The sequence below is a fragment of the Biomphalaria glabrata genome, chromosome 2 (assembly GCF_947242115.1).
Source record: "Biomphalaria glabrata chromosome 2, xgBioGlab47.1, whole genome shotgun sequence".
NCBI classification, from domain to species: Eukaryota; Metazoa; Mollusca; class Gastropoda; family Planorbidae; genus Biomphalaria; species Biomphalaria glabrata.
Genome location: NC_074712.1, coordinates 59,310,977 through 59,335,019, shown reverse-complemented (window position 1 = coordinate 59,335,019; position 24,043 = coordinate 59,310,977). Strand labels below are relative to the sequence as shown.

Here is a 24,043-nt window from a genome sequence, read left to right as displayed (position 1 = left end):
TCTACAGTATTAAGTTCATTTATTTACTGTACAGTGACTTAAGTAGCTGTGTTATTATTTACTAACCAGACCACCGAGGGGATATTCTGTCTACTGTAAGTATGTACAGTACCTAGGTTCATGCAGCATAAAATAATGGGTTGTGGATTAAAAAGCCTTAATATAGCATATAAATACTTAAATGTTTAATGGATCGGGGTTATCGCCGGTGGTTATGGTACATATCTACCACAATAACCGAGGGATCAATGTAAAACATCTCAAAACAAAATTATATATAAAAAAATCTCCCATAAAAGCACTTTGACGATAATGACGTTTTATTTAAACTCTTTCTTTCTCTCCTAAAAACTAAACTTTAAAATAAATGAACAACAGCTGATGAACTCACTTTGAACCTGGAGCCGGTGAACTTGCATGTTGGTTTCCTCCTCGGCATCCATACAGGTGTAATTGCCAACATGATGGAGGCCAACTTTACTAAAGAACAGAGCGCCATCATCAAATACCTAGACAACAAAGAACATTATTTATCTGTATTAAAGTAACATCATGGGAAATTATACCAAACCATAACTAGGCACAAGGAGACACTTAAAAACAATCACACTTTTGGTGAAGCAGAGTTTTAGAGAGACAAGTAAGATTACCATCAACTGGTGACTGTGTTTGTCATCAACTAGCTGAGTGCCAAATCGTTTCCAGACGACATTAGTAGCTCCCTCTACGCCACATTTTAATTCTAACCCATTCCCTGCAGAAGCTAAAGTAGAAATGACTTCTACCTTGGCGTGGGACGTTGCTTTTGGAGCAGAGATTTCTACAGAAAGAAATTAAACATGTTTTTAAAATTTTAATGTCGTTTCAGAAGCACAAAACAATGAAGATGAATATAAAACATCAAAGATAAAGAAAATAAACATCATGAATCCAATATAAATTGTAGCATTATTAATCAATGCTTATGTAGGCAATAGGCATTATTAATCAATGCTGATGTAGCAATAGGCATTACTAATCAATGATGAGGATGTAGCTGATGAGAAGAAAAAAAAAGCAGCATTCAATAGTACAAGACTATTATTTGACCTTTTGACCTAAAAGACATTTTTGGGCATCATATATGGACATTTTTCACTTTTTTTAGTAGTTTGACTTTATTGTAATTTCCTCAACATGTTATTTAGAAGGTTTACAGCAGCCAACTTTGTACAAATAATTATTTGGCTTTTTGAGAACAGTTCTTTTTTGAGTTTTTTCAACATAAATAGTCGCTGCCTGGTTGTGTGGTATGTGGTCTTAACTGCAAAACTAAAATAATAGCTTTTATATAGCGCTACTTTAATGCTTATAGCATGTGCAATCTCAGTTGTGGACCAGTCGGGGGAAGGGGTATCTAGGAGAAGGTTTTACGTGCTGCCTTTAGGCGCTCAGTAAACACAACTCTGCTCGAGTCGGTGTCGAAACTCGAGCCCCCTTCATATGTAGCCAAGCCAAGTTCAAGCATACTTAGCCTCAAACAAATACTAGATCTAGTACAAGTTTCAAACAAAGCTTAATTCTTACCAAAAGCCTGTGTGAACTCTGACACTGTAAGCTTCCCATTAGGATCAGCAGTGTCTGCATATTTGACAAAGTCATGCAGATGGCAGTTGACAATGATATTCTTGTCAAAGTGCTCTGCCCTTTCCTTGTCATCCAGCTCATTGGCTGTGAGGAAGTAGTCGAAGTTCTGGTCATAGTAGCTGAACATGAGCATGGACAGATAGGCTCGATCTGCAAAGAATAACTATAAAATAGAGCTTCCACAAAGCACCACTAATTGCACTTAGGTCAGAATTGTAATATTTTATTTGTATGTATTAAATGTACCAGTTAGTAAGAAGGGAAAAGTCAAATGTTTTTATAGTTCAAGGTCAGAGCTTGTGAGACAAAGTTCATTTGAGATCCAGTTGAGTTGGGATGCAGTTGAAAGTCATCAGAGTTGTACAATTATCATTCAGATGATGTTCAGTCATTAAGTTGGATAAGTTATTGGACTATTATTAATTATTATAGTTGAGAAGTCTTTGAGATATTATTGAGTTGTTCTGTTGGACATTCATTGATTATTTTGTTGGATATTTATTCTAAGAACTGTGCCTGTACTTATTTATATGAATAATAAACTGCATGCACGTACATGAATCAGCATTCTGACTCTTAATTTATTTTATATTTATTGTCCATTTGGTGTCAGAAGTGAAGAAGTACATTTACATATATATAAACACGGCAGGTTACTAATTTCTTATTACATTTCAAGAATAAGGACTAAATACAATTAAAGGACCACTGACCTGTCTTGACCTCTACTTTACAGTTGGGTTCCACAAACTTCTGGCAGTAGTACATGAGTAATGCCTCTTTGAATTGAGCCATTTCTTCCCAGGAGCAATCTTTCTTGATGGGGGCTGGTGGGGCCTTTTTCAGCTGCTTGTCTCCCCCTTCTGTTGGAATAGCTTTCTTGATATCTGATGTCTCAGAGCCTGGTCAGTTAACAAACAAAATAAATGATAACACCAACATTAGCCAAAGGAAATGTTTTCCTTTATGTTCAATTAAAGCTAACCAAAATGTTAGAGACCAGTCATCAACATTTATAATAAACCATTATTAAGTGAAAGGGCAATATATATCTCACAAAATAACAATGACATTATATCTCGGGATCCAATTACTGAGCTTTTGAAGGTTTATTTGCATCTTTCATGACCTTTGTCACAATGGGCATTAAAGCCAGCAGCATTCTTCAAAGTTCACTCTTTGGTGTTATTGTCCAAGTCAATGCAAATCAACCAAAAGTCTTCCCTGCTCTTTGCTTTCCATGTGGGAAGCGTGGTCGAGAGGCCAAGTGCGCTTGAACTTGGCTTGGCTAACTAGAAGGGGGCTCGAGGTTCGACACCCGACTCGGGCAGAGTTGTGTTTACTGAAGGCCTAAAGGCAGCACAGAAAACCAACTCCTAGATACCCCCCCCCCCCAAACTGGTCCACAAAAGAGATTGGACCAAAAGCGCTCTGAGCATGCTACAAGCATGAAAGTAGAGCTATATAAAAGCTATAATAATAATTATAGGCTCTTCTCATTTTAGAGTTCCTGCTGAAAGCCAATTTTGGTTGCCCATTACAAGCATTCAAAGGACATGACTTATTGTTCTAACCTGTTTTCAATTTAATATTAAAAGTGTCTTGTATAGATGAGAAAGACAGAGAGAGAGAGAGAAAGAGAGAGAGTTGTATTTAGAAATGAAATTATTGCAATAAGCAATTATTTACTAGATACATTTTATAGAGATATTTTGTGTAAAAAAATAATAATGTGTACTTCTGACAGTATGAAAATAGATATTGTTGACTAGAAACATTAATGCCAGTATGAAAGCTTTTAACTTCATATCACCAAATGAATTGACAGAAGAAAAAAAAAATTTTGTGATAAAACTTTTCATGTTTAAAAGATTTTTACAGAGACTTCCATTAAAAAAAAAAAAATTTCCTACATTTTTCTCTTGATATTTTGAGAAACTTATGTACCAACAGTGTAATCAATAAAGCTTTAACTTTCAAGAAATAAATGAAGTCTGGTTTAGGGAAGATCAATCACACACACAAACACACATCACTATTTGCCATCCACAACAGATTATTCTGTAATTTAGAGACCAGACTAGGTCCCATTGATTATTGACTGTCTCTGGAGTTGTTTTTCTCTTTTTTTTGTTCAAGTCAGGTTCTCAATCTACAACTCATTGACTCTCTGAGTTCACAATCAATCACTCTATTAAATTATTACCCACAACATTCCCACTTTACTACATTCATTGATCCAATCACTGCTGAAAACACCCAAAGAAACCCTCCAAATCACTATAGCCATTGATTCCAAACACTCATCCCCCTCTCCCCCCCCCCTTTTTTCCAGTGGTAACCATAGCCCCCCTGTAAGCCCATGCCCGTTAGATCTGACCTTTCTTAATGTCCTCGGGGAAATTGTAGATTTCTTGTGATGGAATGTGAACAGATTGTGTGGACTTCTGCTCCAGGATCCAGCTTTTTTCTGAAATACAAGAGTTGGCTATCCTCAAGTTGAGCAATGAATGTGTTTAGTGTCTAAGTGTGAGAAGGAAAGATGGTGACTCACTTTTTTTTTGGTGCTGTACATATTGATTTTAATTTCCATATCAAAGCAAGTACATAAGAAAACAACAGTCCATGTTACAAAAACCGCCCACAAAAAACCTCACAGAAATGATGGTAGTTAAAATTAAAATTCCAACCAAGTTTCAGTGATTAGATGAAGATACAGATTAATCTGTCTTCAACTTATCAACAATCACTCATCACATCCCAAAGTAATTCAATTTAAAAAAAAATAATTTCAAACTAATTTGATATGTTTCTTCTATGTATATCACAGGTTTCAGTTGCAATTTGGTGAAATATCATCAGTTGAGACTTCACTTGCACTTATAAATAGTGGAGAGTATTGCAAGAAGAAGCCAGTTATCATTTAATAAATGCTTGATGTTGGTCAGCTTATTTAGAAATTGAATTTTTATTGGAAAAATAAGCTTTTATTACAAGACTTCCTTTAAGTACATTCAGTTCTTGCATTTGTAGATTCAATGTTAATTTTATTTTGTAAAAATATCAAATTAACTACTTTAATTCACAAAGAGTCAGAAAAAAAGCTGGTCAGACATCAGTGACATACCTTTGTTAGCTATCTTGCTTTTCAGCTCCTTCTGAAAGCAATTGCCTTTACGATCCTGCCTGATATGAACCCTGTTCACGCATGCTGTCCTGTGCATCTCACAATGAGATGAGTAGCGCACACCATCAGAGCCGCAAATGGGTTTGTGGTGGCCAGCACACACAGAGGATGGGACACACTTGCACACACCCTTGACACACATACGTCCAGCACGGCACTCATAGTCCACCTGGCAGAACTCTGTTTGAAATCAAAAACATCCAATCAAAATTATAATAGTAATTTTTGTTTAATTTTCATAGCACATATTTAAAGCTCTGGTGGCTAATTGTAAAAATGACATCATCAAATTCTTTTTCATTTGCAATCTTAAAAAAACTTTATCAGTAGTAACTGCTATACTTAAAAAGTATAATACTGACTAACTTAATAGCATTCTCCTTTAAAAATTGAAAATTTATGTATTATATTTATTAATTAGCAAAACTTCCATATTATATATTTGATTTTTTTAATTTATGTAGTAAAACTATAATTTTAAATCTATATGTAACAAAAAAAAAACAAGAAAGAAAGATGAAAAAGAAATGAAACAATATCATATAGAATAAATGACAAATAGAGAGTTATATACAAATACTTTATCAAAACATCAAAAGCTGAGAATACAAAATAATTTTTAAAAGCTATTGAAACAATGAACAATACTAATCTAATACTTATATGATAATGAACAATTTATAAAACACAAATGCTAGTACTGAAAATTCTGAAGCTTCATAATTTAAAAAAAAAATTATTCAGTAAAAGTTTTAGGGGGCAAAAAGGACTTAAGGTGTCTGCAAATTAATTTTTTACTTTGATTTGTTGGATATTTACAGTTATAAATGTTTTCACTTTCGAAAACCCAATGCAGCTACAACCTCCTTCACTATTTCATTCCAGATTTACAGTAATTATCAATTAACCATTTTCCCCAATCAATCAAGATATTAATAAAGAAACATTTACAACATTCTATCTCGAAATCTACATCAAAGATTATTTTGAATAAAAACAAGGACTATTTCACAACTAAAATATAAAACAAAAAATAAATGGTTCTTTTTTTTCAGTCTATTTCCTAACATTTATTTTAGAAATAAACAAACAAAATAATGTTTTCTTTCAGCGAGACCAGACTGGCTGTGACTGGACACAACTAATGACCACGTTAACCATCAGTCAACACTAACACACAGCTTTGGTGCAGAAATCAATTCAGGTGGGCAGGCAAGGGGACTGAATGGTAGTGCAATAAAGATGTCCTCCGCCAATGTTGACACATTTTCCCCTGCCCCTATTAGTTTTCCATAATTAAAAAAATACGGAAAAGAAACAACTTTATATTGTGTCTGAACACCCCCCCTCCTTCTGTTCCACCATTTTAATGTACTTCTGCTTGGTTTCAAGTTTCATTTTGTGTTTATTTAGAGATCAGGCTTCTGATTGGCTATTAACTGTGAGCTCTTCATTACAAAAAAAAAAAAAAAGAATTGCTAAATGGTGCTGACAATACTACGATCAATAAAGCCTAGTCTTGCCAACTTCAAAGCTAAAGCATAATGGCTTTAAAGTAGAGACAAAACTTCAATCTTTTTATTTTTAAATAACGAAAAACAATTTTTTTTTCAACAAAACTGTTACAACTGTTAAAAAAAAAAAAAAAAGAATAACAAAAAAAAAAAAACAACAAAAAACTTCATTAAACAAGGATAAATTGCTCACATCACTTATCAAAGCAAGTTACTAAATTGCCTATTTACACAGTTAGTCTTCAGTGCTGGGTACAAAGCATGCGGTTGACACAAAGACCAAAACTAAACGGAAAGAACAGGATGACAAATAGCTACAGAACACACAATTATTTCATGTTAAGCCTCACACTAACCAAGTCTGTGGTGATGATTTATTGAACAAGAAGAAACAAATTAAGCTAATGGTCTTTCCGCTTTTTGTAACAGAACACAAGATATCAATAACATTTCTTGTTAAACTAATTGCCAGATAGAAAAAAAAAATACTAAAATGAGGGATGGTCAAACTGAACAAAATAATTGGTACATATAAAATGAGAAGTTTTCAAAAGCCATAAAAAGAAAAGATTGACAAAGTAACAAAGAAAGCGAAACAATTAAATTTATAATGATCACATAGGTCCTTGGACTGATATTGATGAAAACACTATGAACAAAACAAGGGTCACTAATAACATACAGACCATTGCAATTAAGAAAAGTGTACGACATTAACCATCAAAGTACCTATTGGGTAAGATATGATGTAATCATCTGTGCTATCAGTTGATTTCTGCTGCTGACCCTTTGGCCCTGGAGTTGTATTGGCACTGCTTCCGGAGAGTGACCCCTTATCTGTGGCTAACCCCGGGGGTGGCGGATTAGGGCTGGTGGAAGCATCAGACTCTGTGTTCATCTGACTGGGGTGAAAGAATGTGACACTTGGCTCTTTCTTAAGTACTATTGTGTCAGCAGCAACAGAGTCCACAGTGAGCTTGTTCATGGGTGAAGGCTCTTTCTTTATCACTTTGTCCTTCGACTCTTTCGAGAGGTTCAGCTCCACACTGTCTGCCATGACACTGTTGCTACCTACTTTGTCATCAGCATGTTTAGTAGTTTCAACATTTGAAATGACGGTGTTCTTTTTAAGCTCTTTCTCATAGCTTTCTTCACTTGAATCCTCCTCCTCTTTTCTTCGATCTTCTGGGACTGCGGCCTTGCTTTCAGCGACTTTCTTGCTGCTCCCTAGCTTGACAGAATCTTTCTTCTCTGTCGGGATATTGAGACTGTTGTTGGGTGGATCTTGCATAATTTTATCAGTGGGCTGAGTTAAAGCCAAGTTCTTGATGGATTCAGTGTTGGCATCCGAAGGGTTGCTCAAATCCTTTTTCACAGAGGACTTATGATTAGGAAAGTTTGCGTCATAAATCACACCTTTACTGTAATGGGATTGGTCCACTTTGGTCACAAGTTTGCTAGCTTGTTGAGCCGCAGTGTCTAAGTTGATCACCTGTTTGTTCTTCTGCTCAGACTTTCCCTTCCTTGACTTCTTCTCTTTCATGGCTTTGATGGGTTTGGAGGTCGTTGTTGTTGTTGTCGCAGGTGTGGCATCTTTGACCTCGCCCTCAAGCTTGATGTCCTCATCCCACTCATCTTCCCAGTCATCATAATATTCATCGTCAACATCATCCTCATCGAAATCATCTGTTTCATCAAACTCTGATTCTTCTGAGGCTGTGCTTTTTACAGCTGGTACTTTTGTAATCTCAACATTTTTGACATCTGGGATGACCTTCAACTCAGTTTTGTCCTTAACTTCAGGTTTGTCCTTGACCTCAGCTTTCTCAACTGCGGAATCTGTTTTGTCTTTCTCATTTTTCTTTTCTGGGACTACTTTTTCCTCCACACTTTTGACAGCAGAGACAACTCTGCCCTCTGTATTTTTCACAACAGGAACTACGTCCTGCACATTTTTTACGTCTAAGTCCTTGCCCCCATCATTAGATTCAGCTGACATTTTTTTGGTTTCCTCATTTGCAACCTCCTGGGGCTTCGTTTTCATCTCAGATATTTCTGGATCTGCTGATATTTTCTTCTCTTCCACAAGACTTGCTTTAACCATTTTCTTGACCTTCTCAGATTTATTTTCATTGGCTACATTTTCGTCTTTGGACATTTCCTCATCCTCTTCATCGTCTTGGTAACCATCAAACAGAGAGCTGTCCCAGTCAGCCCAGTCAACGAAATCATTCTGGGAGTTCTTCACCGACTTCTCATCTGGTTTTTGTGTAGATATGGCTGTAGTCACCTTCTCGGAGGCCTCCATTTTCTGAGGGGCAGCTACCTTTTCAGTAGCCTTGCTTACACTGCCCAAGGCTGGGGCACCAATGCTTTCCCCCTTACCATAGATTGAGTTGCTCTCTTCAGCCACTGGTTTAACAGATACATCAGCTTTACTACTAGCAGTGGTTTTACTAGCCTGTTGTGTTTTCAAGTCTAGATTTGTTTTTGAATCGTTAACATTAGTGGTAGGTTGAGTGGTCACTTTGTTCACATTTGGCTGAGAAAGCTTTGTAGTAGCCTCTGCATCTATCTGGACAGAATCTTCTTTCTCTAGCTCTGAGGAGTCTGCTTTTTGCTCTGTGCTCTTTGTCTCCTTTGACTCGGCACTGTCAGAACTTGAGGAATACGTAGCATCCCAAGGTTTAGAGTTGTAGGAGTCACTTTCTCTGTAGTACGTGCCGAGGTCAGGCTCCACAAATGTGTTAAGCTCGGCCTTTCTGTAGTACCCTCCTGGGTAACCAATCTCTGCAGCACTTTTAACCACTGTTGGTTTGACAGTAACAGGCACAGGAGCACCTGTTGAAAATGTGGCCATGTCTTGTTTCTGGGTTTCTGGTTTTGATGTAATACTGACAGTGCCATCTTGCTTTTCAGTTACTAGATCCTCAGATTTTTCTGGTACTATATCAGACGGCTTGGATGTAACCTCTGACTTAATATTGTCTACTTGATTGGGTTTAGAGGTCACCTGAATCTTCAATGAGATTTTCTCACCTTTTTCTTCCTGGGAGTCGAACTCCTGTTGAGGCCGTGGATCCCATAAGTTATCATCAAGCTTTTGTTCCCACCACCTGGTTGTTGTGACATCATGCTGAGAAAATGAAAAATCAAAAAGAAGAAAAAAACTAAGAAACTTTTGAAAGGCACATTAAAAACTGTGTCGTAATAAACTGCAATACAAATAATTATAACTGAATTTATAGAGAGGTTTTAACAAACATAATGTAGGCTCAAGGCACTGTGATAACAGTACAAACATAAACACAAGAGTAAAAAAAACAAATTAATCTAAGAAAGTTTTGAACAGATAGGTTTTAATGTTCTTCTTGAATGTTGTGAAGCATATAGATCTATGTCTGTCTTAGATCAATGGGGGAGTGAATTCCAAATACTACTAAAATTAATAATAATTATTATTATTTAAAACAAACTACTTTTACCTATTTCAAATTCAATCTAGATGTAAGACTAATTTAAACCTAGTTTAAAAAAAACAACTTCAACCTGGTTTGAAAACTAACTTTAATTATCCTAGTTTGAAAACTAACTTTAACACCTGATAAGAAAATAAACTTGTATGCAATTATATTTGATGTGCAAGACATACAAATCTGTCATGTAAAACATTTTACAAACATATTAACCAGAACACATCTTGTAATGAAAAGGATGCTAAAGAAGTAGTAATAAAGAGAAACAAAAATTTGGGGGGAGGGGGGGGGGGTTCTGGATAATGACAGATTTTGTTCCTACAGCCTTTCGCCTATATTCTCTTTAATAAAGTAGATAATAAATTTGGCCTGACTTAATCAATTAAATGACCACTCATTTCACTCTAGCCTAGGACAAATAGCACTATTTCACCAGCAATTTCAAAAGAGTATATATACACTCATACTATGAAAATCTAAAAAATTTTGTTTTTAAAAATAAAAAAAGCATGTATCTAAACTTGTTGATGGCATTATTAATATCTTATAAGTTAAATCTATATTAACAGGCACGCATTGGACCAAAAAAAAAGTTAAAATAAGAAAAGAAAATACAAAATAATAGAAGCTCCATCCAAAACTCAAATAATTTCATTTATGATCAAAACAAAGATTAAGAACAAAATGTAACCACGACACATAATTTCATACCATTTACATGCATACAAAGACTTGTATATAGTACTGAATTACATTAATAATTTTTTTTTCCAATTGGTGTTATAGAGATTGGGTCTCAAACCAGGAAATCCTATGCAGAACTGGGATTCGACCACTTAGTAAGGTTGAGAAAAGGCATCGCAGGAGATATGTGGGACATGTTCTCCGACAAAATAAATACCTATACCAAGAGTTGTGATGACATGGAGGCCAAAAGGAGGACAGCGCAAACAGGGACGTCCTCGTACAACTTGGCATCATACTTTCAGAGCAGTGGACACCAGGTGGGAAGAGGCTTCAGACATTGCCAGTGACAGATCTTTGTGGAGACATCCTGTCACCGAATGCGCCAAAAGGTCTGATAGCTAAATATTCTTTTTTATTATGTCATTGTGATTTACATTTTTTTAAAAAGTTTTATAGTTTATAAATTGTTTTGTATACACGAGGATTGCAGAATTATTTTCCTATAAAAAGGGCAGTAAAGAGAAGAATTATAATTGAAACCAAGTTGAAAAACAAACTTACAGTAGGCTCAAATGCTCTCCATTTGTCTTTGTCTGATGTTGGGTTCCAGTTGTGCTGCCACTCTGAGGACTCTGATGACTCTTCCTTCTGCACACACAAAACAAAAAGAATCAAAATTTTAAAAGGGTTGATAATGACATGACTATTTTAACATCAGTGAGACAATATGACATCATTACAATAAGATGACATCATCCCAGTGAGACAACATGACATCATTACATTACTATGACCTCCTTCAGTCGTGAATGGCATAAGCTGTGGTTGGAACGATGTTGCCCACACATCAGTTTCCCCCCCCCCCCTCTCCACGCTGCTGATGTATCCAAAGTTCCAAAGGAACGGCAATTGCAGATACAGAGAGATTATAATTATACAAAACATGTTATAAAGAATTGTTGATTGATGTAGCAATTGAGTCTCCTAAATGAAGTTATCTTTTTATTTGACTATATAATTTCTCTATGTGGTAATATTATTGGTTTACTATCTTTAGTTTTATCCAGAGCTACATTGATATTATTCATAATTTGTGTCAAATCTAGAATTCTATGCTAGTCTACATAGATTCTAGAAAAAGTAAGTAGGTGTGGCAGAAGTATTTTATACCTAAAACATGTTTAGTTTTGAATCTTATTTTAAGCTATAAATAAATGTCTTGCTAGTGACACTCCATTCATCGCATTATTTCAGTCAACCTTTTTTTTTTAAAATTTTAAAACATTCTTTGTCAGTGGCAAAAATGAAAATTATAACTGAGAAAAGAAAGACAATGAAATAGGATTTTTATCCCAAAGAACTCTCAACTAGATAGGATCTAAAACATTTTCTTTTCCAGTGTCTCTAAGAACTTTCAAAATTGACTGCCTTTAACCAAGAGTACAAAATGCAATACCTATAAAAAGTTGCACGCTTTGACACAGAGCTTTGATTTTCACCATGTTTTTCAATAATGAGTTAATGTAGCAAAGAACATTTGACCTATGACATTTGGGCCCCACAGGATTCCCATCGTGCAATAATACCAAGGGTCATGGAATGTCTTAATAAATATTATAAATATAGCTGCGCTATTACACACACACATTTAGATATACTGAGCATCTTTTTGTTTTGAAATGACTAGATATATGTGCCAGTTGGTTACCCAGCCTGCTGCCCCCCCCCCCCCCCCCACGTCCAGCAGGAGGTTTGGACTAGGAAGTAGATTATCTTCCTTTTTGAAGGGAAAAAACAAAATATGTCAAAACAACTCATAGAGTTTTCCTGGCAGATTCAGACAGCCTGTTCCACGCTCTAATGGCACTAGGGAAGAAGGAGCAATCTTCTTACCAACTGTCTTTGCTGCATTTTGAAATGGCTGAACTAATGCACAGTTCATCTAGCTATGGAATCGAGATGCCATAGAAGGTTTCCGAGGCATCGCCTGCAAAGACCGCATCACCTACGAGGAGATTAGAAACAGGTTTACAAGAGCAATAGGGCCCCAGAATGACCTGCTGACCACTGTCAAAAAAACTAAAACTTTATGTCCATATTACAAGATCCTTAGGGCTAGCAAAGACCTTCCTTCGGGGAACAGCACCAGGAAAAAAGAAGAAGAGGAAGACAGTGAAATCAATGGGAAGACAACATACAAGAATGGACGGGCCTGTCATTGAAAGAGTTTCTATCCAAGGCTAACGACAGAGAGGAATGAAGAAAGGCGGTGGACAGATCTTGTGTAGTGCCCCAACGACTCAACAAACTAAAGGTTAGATGAAAGAACTAATGTACCAATACCAACATGACAATACCAACACGACACGTCTATGAGATCTACTGGAAGGAGGTAGTCAAGATCTACTGGAAGGAGGTAGTCAAGATCTACTGGAAGGAGGTAGTCAAGATCTACTGGAAGGAGGTAGTCAAGATCTACTGGAAGGAGGTAGTCAAGATCTACTGGAAGGAGGTAGTCAAGATCTACTGGAAGGAGGTAGTCAAGATCTACTGGAAGGAGGTAGTCAAGATCTACTGGAAGGAGGTAGTCAAGATCTACTGGAAGGAGGTAGTCAAGATCTACTGGAAGGAGGTAGTCAAGATCTACTGGAAGGAGGTAGTCAAGCAGTCATAATTCTACCTCACTCTTAGCACTGTATGTTGTGCTAATAGAAACTAGTCAAACTTGATTGGGTAAAAAACATTCTAGTATCAAAATCGAATTCATTTAAAATCTTACGTCACATCTCTTTCAAATTAACCAAAGCGAGGCTGGCGTTTTGTTACTCTCTCTCTCTCTCTAGTGATACTTTTAAACTCTCTTTCTGTTCGACAATTACACAGTATTTTCCCCCATTTCTAAACATAATAAAGAAAGCTGTCAACCTCGTTTTCCTTATATAGTAATTCGTTAGGGAACACAATGGCCAAAGCTGGGATAACCCACGATTGGCACCATTACTTCCTAGCTTTTTCTTTTCCTTTCAGAAATGATCTCCCCTTATTTTCCACAACAAGGTTGCTGTGTCTTTCTCCCTTTTTGTTGTCAGTCTTCTCAGAGTTTGTTTTTTTTTTGTTTTTGTTTTGTTTTTCCTATCAGACCATCTCGTTGAGTGAATGTTTGATAGCTCCAGGCCATCAAGGAACTTCATTTTCTACCCTTTAAATATCTCCAACGATGAGGTCCATGGAGAGAGAGAGAGAGAGAGAGAGAGAGATGGGGGTGGGGAGACGAAATTAAAAGTATATTCTATGGTCTTACCATTACGTCTGTTTACTTCTATCCCCCCCCCCCCCGGCCTCAGGGCAATATTGATTAGTTTGCGAAGATTTTTTGGCTATGTGTTTCATGAGTGTCAATATGCAAATCACAAAAGTGTTCAGGCAACAAGATAAACTGATGATAAAAATGATGAAAGCATACATGGCCAGGACAATGCAACTGTGTGATTGATAAGGGTTAGGGGTAGGCAGACCAGTTAGGGTACTGGTAGGTAAACCAGCATCCTGGGGGGTCAAGAGTTCAACAGACACAATCAGCAAATAGGCCAACATTCGATAGACTTCTGTGACATGACAACATCGACTGGAAAGCTGTATTTTCACCACCATCACCTTAGTGACTATAAGTCTGTTGGACCATTGGGGTCACGACCTGTCGACCGTCATTCTCCATCTCTCTGTCTCTGTCTCAGGATTAGAGTCTCTCGAATAGGCAAGCCCGTCCGTTCCTAACTGTTACCAGCACATCGCTTTCTTTGCCTCTCCTTCTCTTTCCTGGTACTGTTCCACGTAGAAATGTCTTTGCGAGCCCAGGGGATCTCATTATAAAGCCGTACAGTCCTTATTGGCGTTTTGGAGTGTGGTCAGAATGTAATCAACGGTGGAGCCCAATCGCCATTTTGATCCTACTTCAGATTTCCACTTTTGTAATAGCCTTTGTACGTGATGCCTGGAATCATTTTGTAACATCTCAATACCAAGGCTAGGATCATCAAATTATGATTGTCAGATTGTCTAGGAATGTTTTTTTTAATGTTCTGTAAAATGCCCAGGTCTAGACCTACATGTATATCAACTATACGACGAATGTGCTTTCCAGCATAACATTCCCTTCACACACCAATCACGGCAGCTAATCATCTACATCTACATACAAAACTTTTGCCAATGCGCCCAACGATCTATTGCCTTGAGTTATCAATCCCACAAGGCCTTGAGCTATCAATCCCACAAGGCAAGACAGAGAAACACGTGCAAAGGGATTTCCTGTCATCAGGTAAGTAGCTGTGGCAAAACTATGTAACCTATACTTAACATTGCAAGACTAGCATGCCCGTTCGATATACTTGGTCCCAAAATAGAAGTCATTGTCTGTGACAGAGTTGAGAACTTCAAATGGCTTGAGAGTGACTTGAAGGCACAAGACAACAGCAAGACACGAACTGATCGAATCCGAAATTAGTGACAAGTAGATCTGCTGGAAAACAACAAATGTTACTCCATTCATACACACACACACACACTGTGACACACACACACAGGTTAAAAAAATGAACCTCATTCACCAATCGTAAACAAACAACATTTTGCCACGTGATTTTCGGTATCTTCTATACAAATTACGCAATCCATAAAGGCTGTCACGTGATACGTAATTTTCATTGTTTATCAATATTATCACGTGGCTAAATGTTGTTTGTTTACGATTGGTGAATGAGGTCCATTACACCTGGACACGTTACGTAGAAATGTTTCTGCTTTTTTTTTTCTTAGTGGTAAAACGCTTGGCTTCCGAACCGGGGAACTTAGGTTCGAATCCTGGTGAAGACTGGAATTATTAATTTCGAGATCTTTAGGGCTCCTTTGAGTTCACCCAACTGTAATGGATACATGACATTAGTCGGGGAATAGTAAAGGCGGTGGGTCGTTGTGCTGGTCACCTGACACCCTCTTTTACCTTGGTCCATAGACCTTTACATCGTCTGCCCTATAGATCGCAAGGTCTGAAAGGGGAACTTTACTGTTTCACTTGAACTAAACTTAAACATTAACGACCAATTCAATCTTTTTTTAAATGAGTGTCCCACTGTCAGTCATAGACTACAAACTTAACTCTTTCTCTCCTAACTGACGATACCAACGTTGATTCCACCAGAATGTGGTAAATAATTACGGAGAGAAAGAGTTAAACTAGTATTGTTTCTAGCACGAATCGATAGCCCTGACAAAAATACGTGAGCGATGTCAATCCAAAACTTTTAATGACGTCTGGAGATAACTGAACACACATGACGTTGGCTGAACAACAAAAAAAAACAAAAAAAAAACAAACTTTAAATCAGACTAAAAAGAACGTTTTTAGTAGGAAACTGAAGAAGACCTGCGAAATATTGAAAGTCTAATAAAAATTAAATGAATTCGAAACTTAAATCAAAATCTGAAAATAGATAGAAAACAAAACAAACTGAAACTATAAATAGATCAGTGTATTAACGCAATTTACTTGTGAGCTTTCATCATCTTTGGATAGATGACAATAACATTATGTCCATATAATAGCAAGAAAACTACACAACTGTAGTAGAAAGAATGGTGATTACAGATGCCCAACCTGTGACCGCAGCTGTGTATCAGGGATTGGCCTCTTTAGTTACGCAAGAAGTTGAAAAGGGAAAGAGACATCTCCCGAAACGTAAAATGCCACAGAGAGAGAGAAAACACCGATGACTCACTGTGTCTCTAAAACGTTTCCAGAAAGATGTAACGCTGCGATCTCTAAACATTTTCCAGATAGAGATCACGCTACGGACTATAAAACATTTCCGATAAATGTCACGCTGCGATCTCTAATAAAACACTTTGTCAGACAGATGTCACACTGTGATTTCTTCTGAAACGCTTTCAGTGGATGACATAATGCCCTAGTTAAAGATATCAAAGTATTAAAGATAAGTAGATGACAAACTGTGTCCTAAGATATCAAAGCATTAAAGACAAGTAGATGACAAACTGTGTCCTAAGATATCAAAGCATTAAAGATAAGTAGATGACAAACTGTGTCCTAAGATATCAAAGTATTAAAGATAAGTAGATGACAAACTGTGTCCTAAAATATCAAAGTATTAAAGATAAGTAGATGACAAACTGTGTCCTAAGATATCAAAGTATTAAAGATAAGTAGATGACAAACTGTGTCCTAAGATATCAAAGTATTAAAGACAAGTAGATGACAAACTGTGTCCTAAGATATCAAAGCATTTAAGATAAGTAGATGACAAACTGTGTCCTAAGATATCAAAGTATTAAAGATAAGTAGATGACAAACTGTGTCCTAAGATATCAAAGTATGAAAGATAAGTAGATGACAAACTGTGTCCTAAGATATCAAAGTATTAAAGATAAGTAGATGACAAACTGTGTCCTAAGATATCAAAGCATTAAAGATAAGTAGATGACAAACTGTGTCCTAAGATATCAAAGTATTAAAGATAAGTAGATGACAAACTGTGTCCTAAGATATCAAAGTATTAAAGATAAGTAGATGACAAACTGTGTCCTAAGATATCAAAGTATTAAAGATAAGTAGATGACAAACTGTGTCCTAAGATATCAAAGTATTAAAGATAAGTAGATGACAAACTGTGTCCTAAGATATCAAAGTATTAAAGATAAGTAGATGACAAACTGTGTCCTAAGATATCAAAGTATTAAAGACAAGTAGATGACAAACTGTGTCCTAAGATATCAAAGTATTAAAGACAAGTAGATGACAAACTGTGTCCTTGAAATAGATGACAAGCAGTATGTCTAATACGTCTTCTGATAGATGAGACCTAGTAATAGATAGACGTCACAGTGTAAACTCTAAAAGATCTGATAGATGAGATCCAGCTATCTTACTCGAGCACCCCATTTAGTCAAAGGATACCCAGCTCAGGGTCCAGCCAATATGTACATGTCGTCTGGACACTGGGCTAATGGACTGACCGTATTGAGTTATCGAACGTGGATATTATCTTCAACTCAATAGGCCCCTGGTGCATCCCGTTGTCTCAGCGTCAAGAGGCAGGGCTAAAAAGTTGGCTCTGATGACAGTGGCAGTCAATAATTAATGAGCCAGGGTAAATGACCCTTAAAGTACTCTTCAACAGAAACGATAAATCTACTATAAAACACTACTGTTCCGACGGGGTGCCATTAAACCACTCATCCCATTTGTGGATATTATGTCAATATACATTTGTTTATATACACTACCTACTACAAGATACGAACACACGCGGAAAATACAAAGAAATGTGTCATATAAGGACTGACTGCTAAAGCGCCTGGTTTCCGAGCCCAGAGGTCCCTGGTTCGAATCTTGGTGAAGAATAGGATTTTTTATTTCGGTATTTTTAAGACGCCCTTGAATTCACCCAACCCTAATGGTTACATGACTTTAGTCAGGGAAAGTAAAGGCTGTTGGTCGTTGCTCTGGTCACATGACACCTTCGTTAACCGTCGGCCTTAGAAACGGATGACCTTTACATCATCTGCCCAATAGACCTTATAATAAGGTCTGAAAGGGTTATTTACTTCTTTTTTTTAACAAAAGAAATTCAGCCCTTGATTTGAAATTGGAAAGACTGCTTTTCAACACTTAACTGGCATTCCTAACTAGATCTCAATAGTGTCAAGATATCTGAGCCCGCGTGCACGTACACACAGACACATGCACACATCAAGGAGACATGGGTGAATAGAAGTCAAGAGATGTGTACCCTGACAGCCACTTCCAGAGCACACAATCAATATTCAGGCCGGTGGGAGTCTGGAGCGAGTCCAGCGCCTGTAAGAGACAGAGAGAGGGAGAGAGAGTCAATGCAATGAGTCACTAAGTCTATTACTTCACGGCCACCTCGGGTTTCCTCCAGGAACCTGTCAGACTGGACAGTGACAAGGACACGTGACGCTGCTGCACGTGGAATGCCCAATACATGTTTTCATCGTGTTGTCCCAGGTACTTTATGAACTATAACAGCGGTTCTCAACCTTTTAGGCTCGGCGACCCCTTTTTACAATCCCCAACTCTGCCGCGACCCCCCCCCCTCACATACATACAGCAACAGTAGAATAGACAAGCAATCCATATTTTCGATGGTCTTAGGCGACCCCTGGCAAATCGTCAATCGACCCCCAAGGTGGGTCGCGACCCGCAGGTTGAGAACCCCTGAACTATAAGAAGCGATGGCCCAAAAGTAAAGGGAGAATAGTCGGAACAGAGTTAGGTATCATCTAGAGTTTTGTAATGACATCGTTTCAACTACCGCTATTTTATTTGCGCTCTATTATTGACATTTAGTTTATTCATCATTTAACTTTCATCTGTTTTCATTTCAAGATCACTCAGGTAAGTCAGAAAGGCGAAGAGTTGAAAAGAAAACAAGTCTACAGAGAGATCAAAATGCTGAGACCGTTGGAACAAGAATTCAGTTAAAACATTTGGTCCACAATAACATTGAGTTGTCAGTGTAACGAGAAGTGTTTGTGAATATTACCAAAATAAATTGTATCTATGTCTATACCAAAATAAATTGTATCTATGTCTATACCAAAATAAATTATAACTATGCCTATATCAAAATAAATTGTACATATGTCTATACCAAGATAAATTATAACTATGCTTATATCAAAATAAATTGTACATATGTCTATACCAAAATAAATTAGAACTATGCTTATATCAAAATAAATTGTACCTAGTATGTCTATATAAAAATAAATTGTATCTATGTTTATATCAAAATAAAGGTTTCTAATTACTGTCCAACTACTTTTGGTTCACCCTCGTACTCAGCAATGTATTGATACTGAGGGCCACCAGTTTGATCATTACTCACATTTATTTTTCCAATTGGACATTAAGCTTTCCATGTCCAGAAATTTAGCATTGTAGAACGGGAAATAAATTGTCTATGACAGTTCAAATTGTGTATACATTTTTTTTATATGTATGTGTGTGTGTGTGCGTGTGTGTATTTTCCAAAAGGAGCTTTGATAAACAGGTTTACCATTCGCGATTAGTGGAACGGTAAATGAGCGGGCGTACTAGATCTAACATCGACATCATATTAAAGACTGACCTAAACAGATTGGTAATTATCAGAGTGAGCCTTTGGCTAAAGTAACGAACGAGAAGATCGATCCATATCGTGACCACACGTACAAACGTGTTTTCACTTCTGAACCACAAACATGTTCATGTCAACTATGTGCGTATGTAAAAATATGTTCATGTCAACTATGTGCCGTATGTAAATACATGTTCATGTCAACTATGTGGCGTATGTAAAAATATGTTCATGTCAACTATGTGGCGTATGTAAAAATATGTTCATGTCAACTATGTGGCGTATGTAAATACATGTTCATGTCAACTATGTGGCGTATGTAAAAATATGTTCATGTCAACTATGTGCCGTATGTAAAAATATGTTCATGTCAACTATGTGGCGTATGTAAATACATGTTCATGTCAACTATGTGGCGTATGTAAAAATATGTTCATGTCAACTATGTGGCGTATGTAAAAATATGTTCATGTCAACTATGTGGCGTATGTAAATACATGTTCATGTCAACTATGTGCCGTATGTAAAAATATGTTCATGTCAACTATGTGCCGTATGTAAAAATATGTTCATGTCAACTATGTGCCGTATGTAAAAATATGTTCATGTCAACTATGTGGCGTATGTAAATACATGTTCATGTCAACTATGTGGCGTATGTAAAAACCAAATCAACAACTAAACATAGATCTACATAGACACACTAGCAAACACTTTTTTTTTCTGGACCAATGGGCGAGGGACGGGGTGGGGAGACAACCAGTGGGGTAAAAGTAGGAATAGCTTGGATCTTATTATACTGATACGATTCAATAGCACCGGACTCGTGTGACGGAGGAGAGTCCATCAGTGACAGACAAGTGGTCACTTCAGTTTGATGACCAGTACTTCGTACCAAGACCTCTACAGTGGATATTTCTGGACATGGCCCGTAGAGTATTTGAAAGGAACGAGACAGACTAAGTGGGATGGGAGACTTGCAGAAGAAAAAAAATTCAACGAGGTACCTAGATGGAAGAATTCGGGTTCAAACTAATGCCTTTCAAAATTAGTGATTCATGTTTTTTTTTACATTTCAAATTTGTTCAACAATGTATCAATTTAGAGTTATAAATAGTACCTCGAGTTTTATTGTATATATTGATATTACCTACCACACGTCTATCGGTTGTATTTTAAATGCATCATGGTCGGCTCCTCTCCCCTTGCATAAAGATTTTAAAATCCTTTCAGTCTGGATGTTTCGGGTGCATTCAGCGTCACCGAAAAGTCCATCGAGCCTAATGCATTCATGTGTGTGAATGTCTAGTGTTATTGTTGTCACATTATATCGTTATTGTGAATGTATTAGTTGAGAAGCACGAAGTAAACGCTATATTTGTGTCTCACGTGAGAGACAAGAATCCACAAGTTGAATTGTGGGGTGTTCATCACATGGTCAGCCAACAGTCGCCAGGTTCTTGAACTGTAAGGATGTCTAACGTAGTTGATTCAGTGATTTAATATCAATGGACCTCATTCACCAATCGTAAATAAAACACATCTAGCCACGTCATAATATTGATAAAACAATGAAAAATACGTATCACGTGACAGCCTTTATGGATTACACAATTCGTACAGAAGATATATAGAATCACGTGACTAAATGTTGTTTGTTTACGATTGGTGAATTAGGTCCATTGTGTACTTAGAATATTTCATTGGACTTGTGTAATATAATATGTATCTCTTTACGGCTGGATTGGCCAGTTTTATGTGTATCTTATTTGATGGATAATAAAATGTCTGCTACTCGAAGACTCAGTGATCAATATTAATATTTGTTGTGCTGTGCTGAATGGAAGTAGACCTACGAGGTAAAAAGTAGTCCACCAGCTCAAGTGAAACAAGACATCTTGAATGACATTAACATGCACAAGTAAATGGCACGCAATGAGCAGTCACAAGGGTTCTAGTAGCAATGCTAAGGACTTTAAGGGTGATTATTGTAGTCAAATTGAATTTTGCTTGGACCTATACAATTATCATCAATCGCTCGTTCATACTTGTCAAGGCTTTGAGTTGAGAGGGGGAGTCGTGAAGTGGACAAACACTTAGCTGTCGGGGTTAGGTTCTCGAGTTTGAACCTTATTGCTCAGGTCTGCTATAGACAACTCTAATTGGTCCCGGGGGGGAGGGGGGGGGAGATAGTGTTAAAGAAGGTAAAACTTTTTTTTTTCCTTTATCCTGTTGAAATATATATACGATTTTAAACGGCCCCAACAGAGACAAAGAAATTGTGTTTATGTTGTCTGTCTGTCACGCTCAAGCTTTTAGGTTACCAGAGTCAAAACTAAGATCCTTCTGATACTTTAAAGTTGATATGTTGTGAAGTTTATTAGGACAACGTCATTGCTACTATAAAAAAAAACACACAAAAAAAAACCCCAGTTTTGACAGGCTACAATTAACCTAAAATCGAGTAAACATCTTAGAATAGCAAACAAATGAATGTTGCCAACTTGGAGTTTGTACAATGGATTGAAAGACATAAAAATACACACGCGACCCGATTTTTTTTTTCACCGCGTTATTAGTAACGGCCACTCAGGAAGCAGGATTTAAACTGTCAGGGCCTTAGACTGAGGTCAGATGTCAACCTGATGGATCCTTCATCCTGTACTTGACGAGTCCATCTAATCCCGGATCATTTTTTTTCCCCCCACCAGCTCAAGATGGACCAGCTAGATCATCGGGCAGTAAGGGGGGCTGGGGTATTACTAGATCCGGGTCAGGCAAGATATTCTTAATTCCACCTTTACATGCTAGAGACGCCAGGACCTTGGAGACAAAATTGGGTGGGAAAAAGGGAATGAAACCATTCTACTAGCATGATCCAACTAACTGGACTACAGATGTCCGTGTTGGCTGCCTCTCTTTTCTTTTCTCAGCAGAAAATAGAACTTCAATCGCAAAAGTCATTCCTTCCTTAACTACCTTCAATGTAGACTACAAGAGTTCAGCTATAAAAGGCAAATATCGAATATTTACATCTAAAAAAATCGATAACTTTGAAGGTTTTCTTGTTCATTTTTAATGGAAATTGCTTGGTGAATAAATAGAACATTACAATCAGGCAAAACCTTCCCCAATAGAAACACTTTTTTTTCCCCTGAGGCAGAGCTTGATATATGATTTATTACTGATACTGAAGTAGCACTAAAAGGCCCATACATGGTACCACACCTAAATACAAGATACATTAGCAAACTATTGAAACGCTGTGTATCACAATGTTGTTGATACATGAAGTGGCATCAAACTGTTAACTTTGACCAATGATAAGTAACATATGCTTGCTGTCATCTCTCTCTCTCTCTCTCTCACTAACACACACACAGCCATACAAAAGATCCCTTTAAACCTAAATATACTAAACTTCACTATCGCTTTAAAATCTTTTGGAAGCGAACTGAACGTTTCCAGCAAGAGAAGAAATCACCACCCATTAGATTCGTAAACACTTAATGTTTGATTGTGACTAGTACAAGGTCTACTGAAAGACATTTACTACAATGGAAGGGTTACTGAAAGACAGTTACTACAATGGAAGGTTACTGAAAGACAGTTACTACAATGGAAGGGTTACTGAAAGACAGTTACTACAATGGAAGGGTTACTGAAAGACAGTTACTACAATGGAAGGTTACTGAAAGACAGTTACTACAATGGAAGGGTTACTGAAAGACAGTTACTACAATGGAAGGATTACTGAAAGACAGTTACTACAATGGAAGGTTACTGAAAGACAGTTACTACAATGGAAGGGTTACTGAAAGACAGTTACTACAATGGAAGGGTTACTGAAAGACAGTTACTACAATGGAAGGTTACTGAAAGACAGTTACTACAATGGAAGGGTTACTGAAAGACAGTTACTACAATGGAAGGGTTACTGAAAGACAGTTACTACAATGGAAGGTTTACTGAAAGACAGTTACTACAATGGAAGGTCTACTGAAAGACAGTTACTACAATGGAAGGATTACTGAAAGACAGTTACTACAATGGAAGGGTTACTGAAAGACAGTTACTACAATGCAAGGGCTACTGAAAGACCGTTACTACAATGGAAGGATTACTGAAAGACAGTTACTACAATGCAAGGGTTACTGAAAGACAGTTACTACAATGGAAGGGTTACTGAAAGACAGTTACTACAATGCAAGGGTTACTGAAAGACAGTTACTTCAATGGAAGGGCTACTGAAAGACAGTTACTACAATGGAAGGGTTACTGAAAGACAGTTACTACAATGGAAGGGTTACTGAAAGACAGTTACTACAATGGAAGGTTTACTGAATGACAGTTACTACAATGCAAGGGTTACTGAAAGACAGTTACTACAATGGA

The 24,043-nt window shown here is 37.1% G+C and overlaps 1 protein-coding gene across 3 annotated transcripts in view; it reads right to left on the bottom strand.

Annotated features, from left to right (window-relative positions):
- The window catches only part of LOC106074098 (uncharacterized), a 93,021-nt gene that overhangs the window by 11,969 nt on the left and 57,009 nt on the right, over positions 1-24,043 (bottom strand). For all 3 annotated transcript variants that reach the window (XM_056021728.1, XM_056021725.1, XM_056021727.1), the window contains 8 exons: positions 11,052-11,138; positions 7,057-9,463; positions 4,754-4,993; positions 4,007-4,096; positions 2,340-2,528; positions 1,567-1,776; positions 651-820; positions 392-509 (listed from right to left, as the gene is read on the bottom strand). In XM_056021728.1, coding sequence (XP_055877703.1) covers positions 392-509; positions 651-820; positions 1,567-1,776; positions 2,340-2,528; positions 4,007-4,096; positions 4,754-4,993; positions 7,057-9,463; positions 11,052-11,138 — 3,511 coding nt within the window. The remainder of the gene's footprint in view (positions 1-391; positions 510-650; positions 821-1,566; positions 1,777-2,339; positions 2,529-4,006; positions 4,097-4,753; positions 4,994-7,056; positions 9,464-11,051; positions 11,139-24,043) is intronic.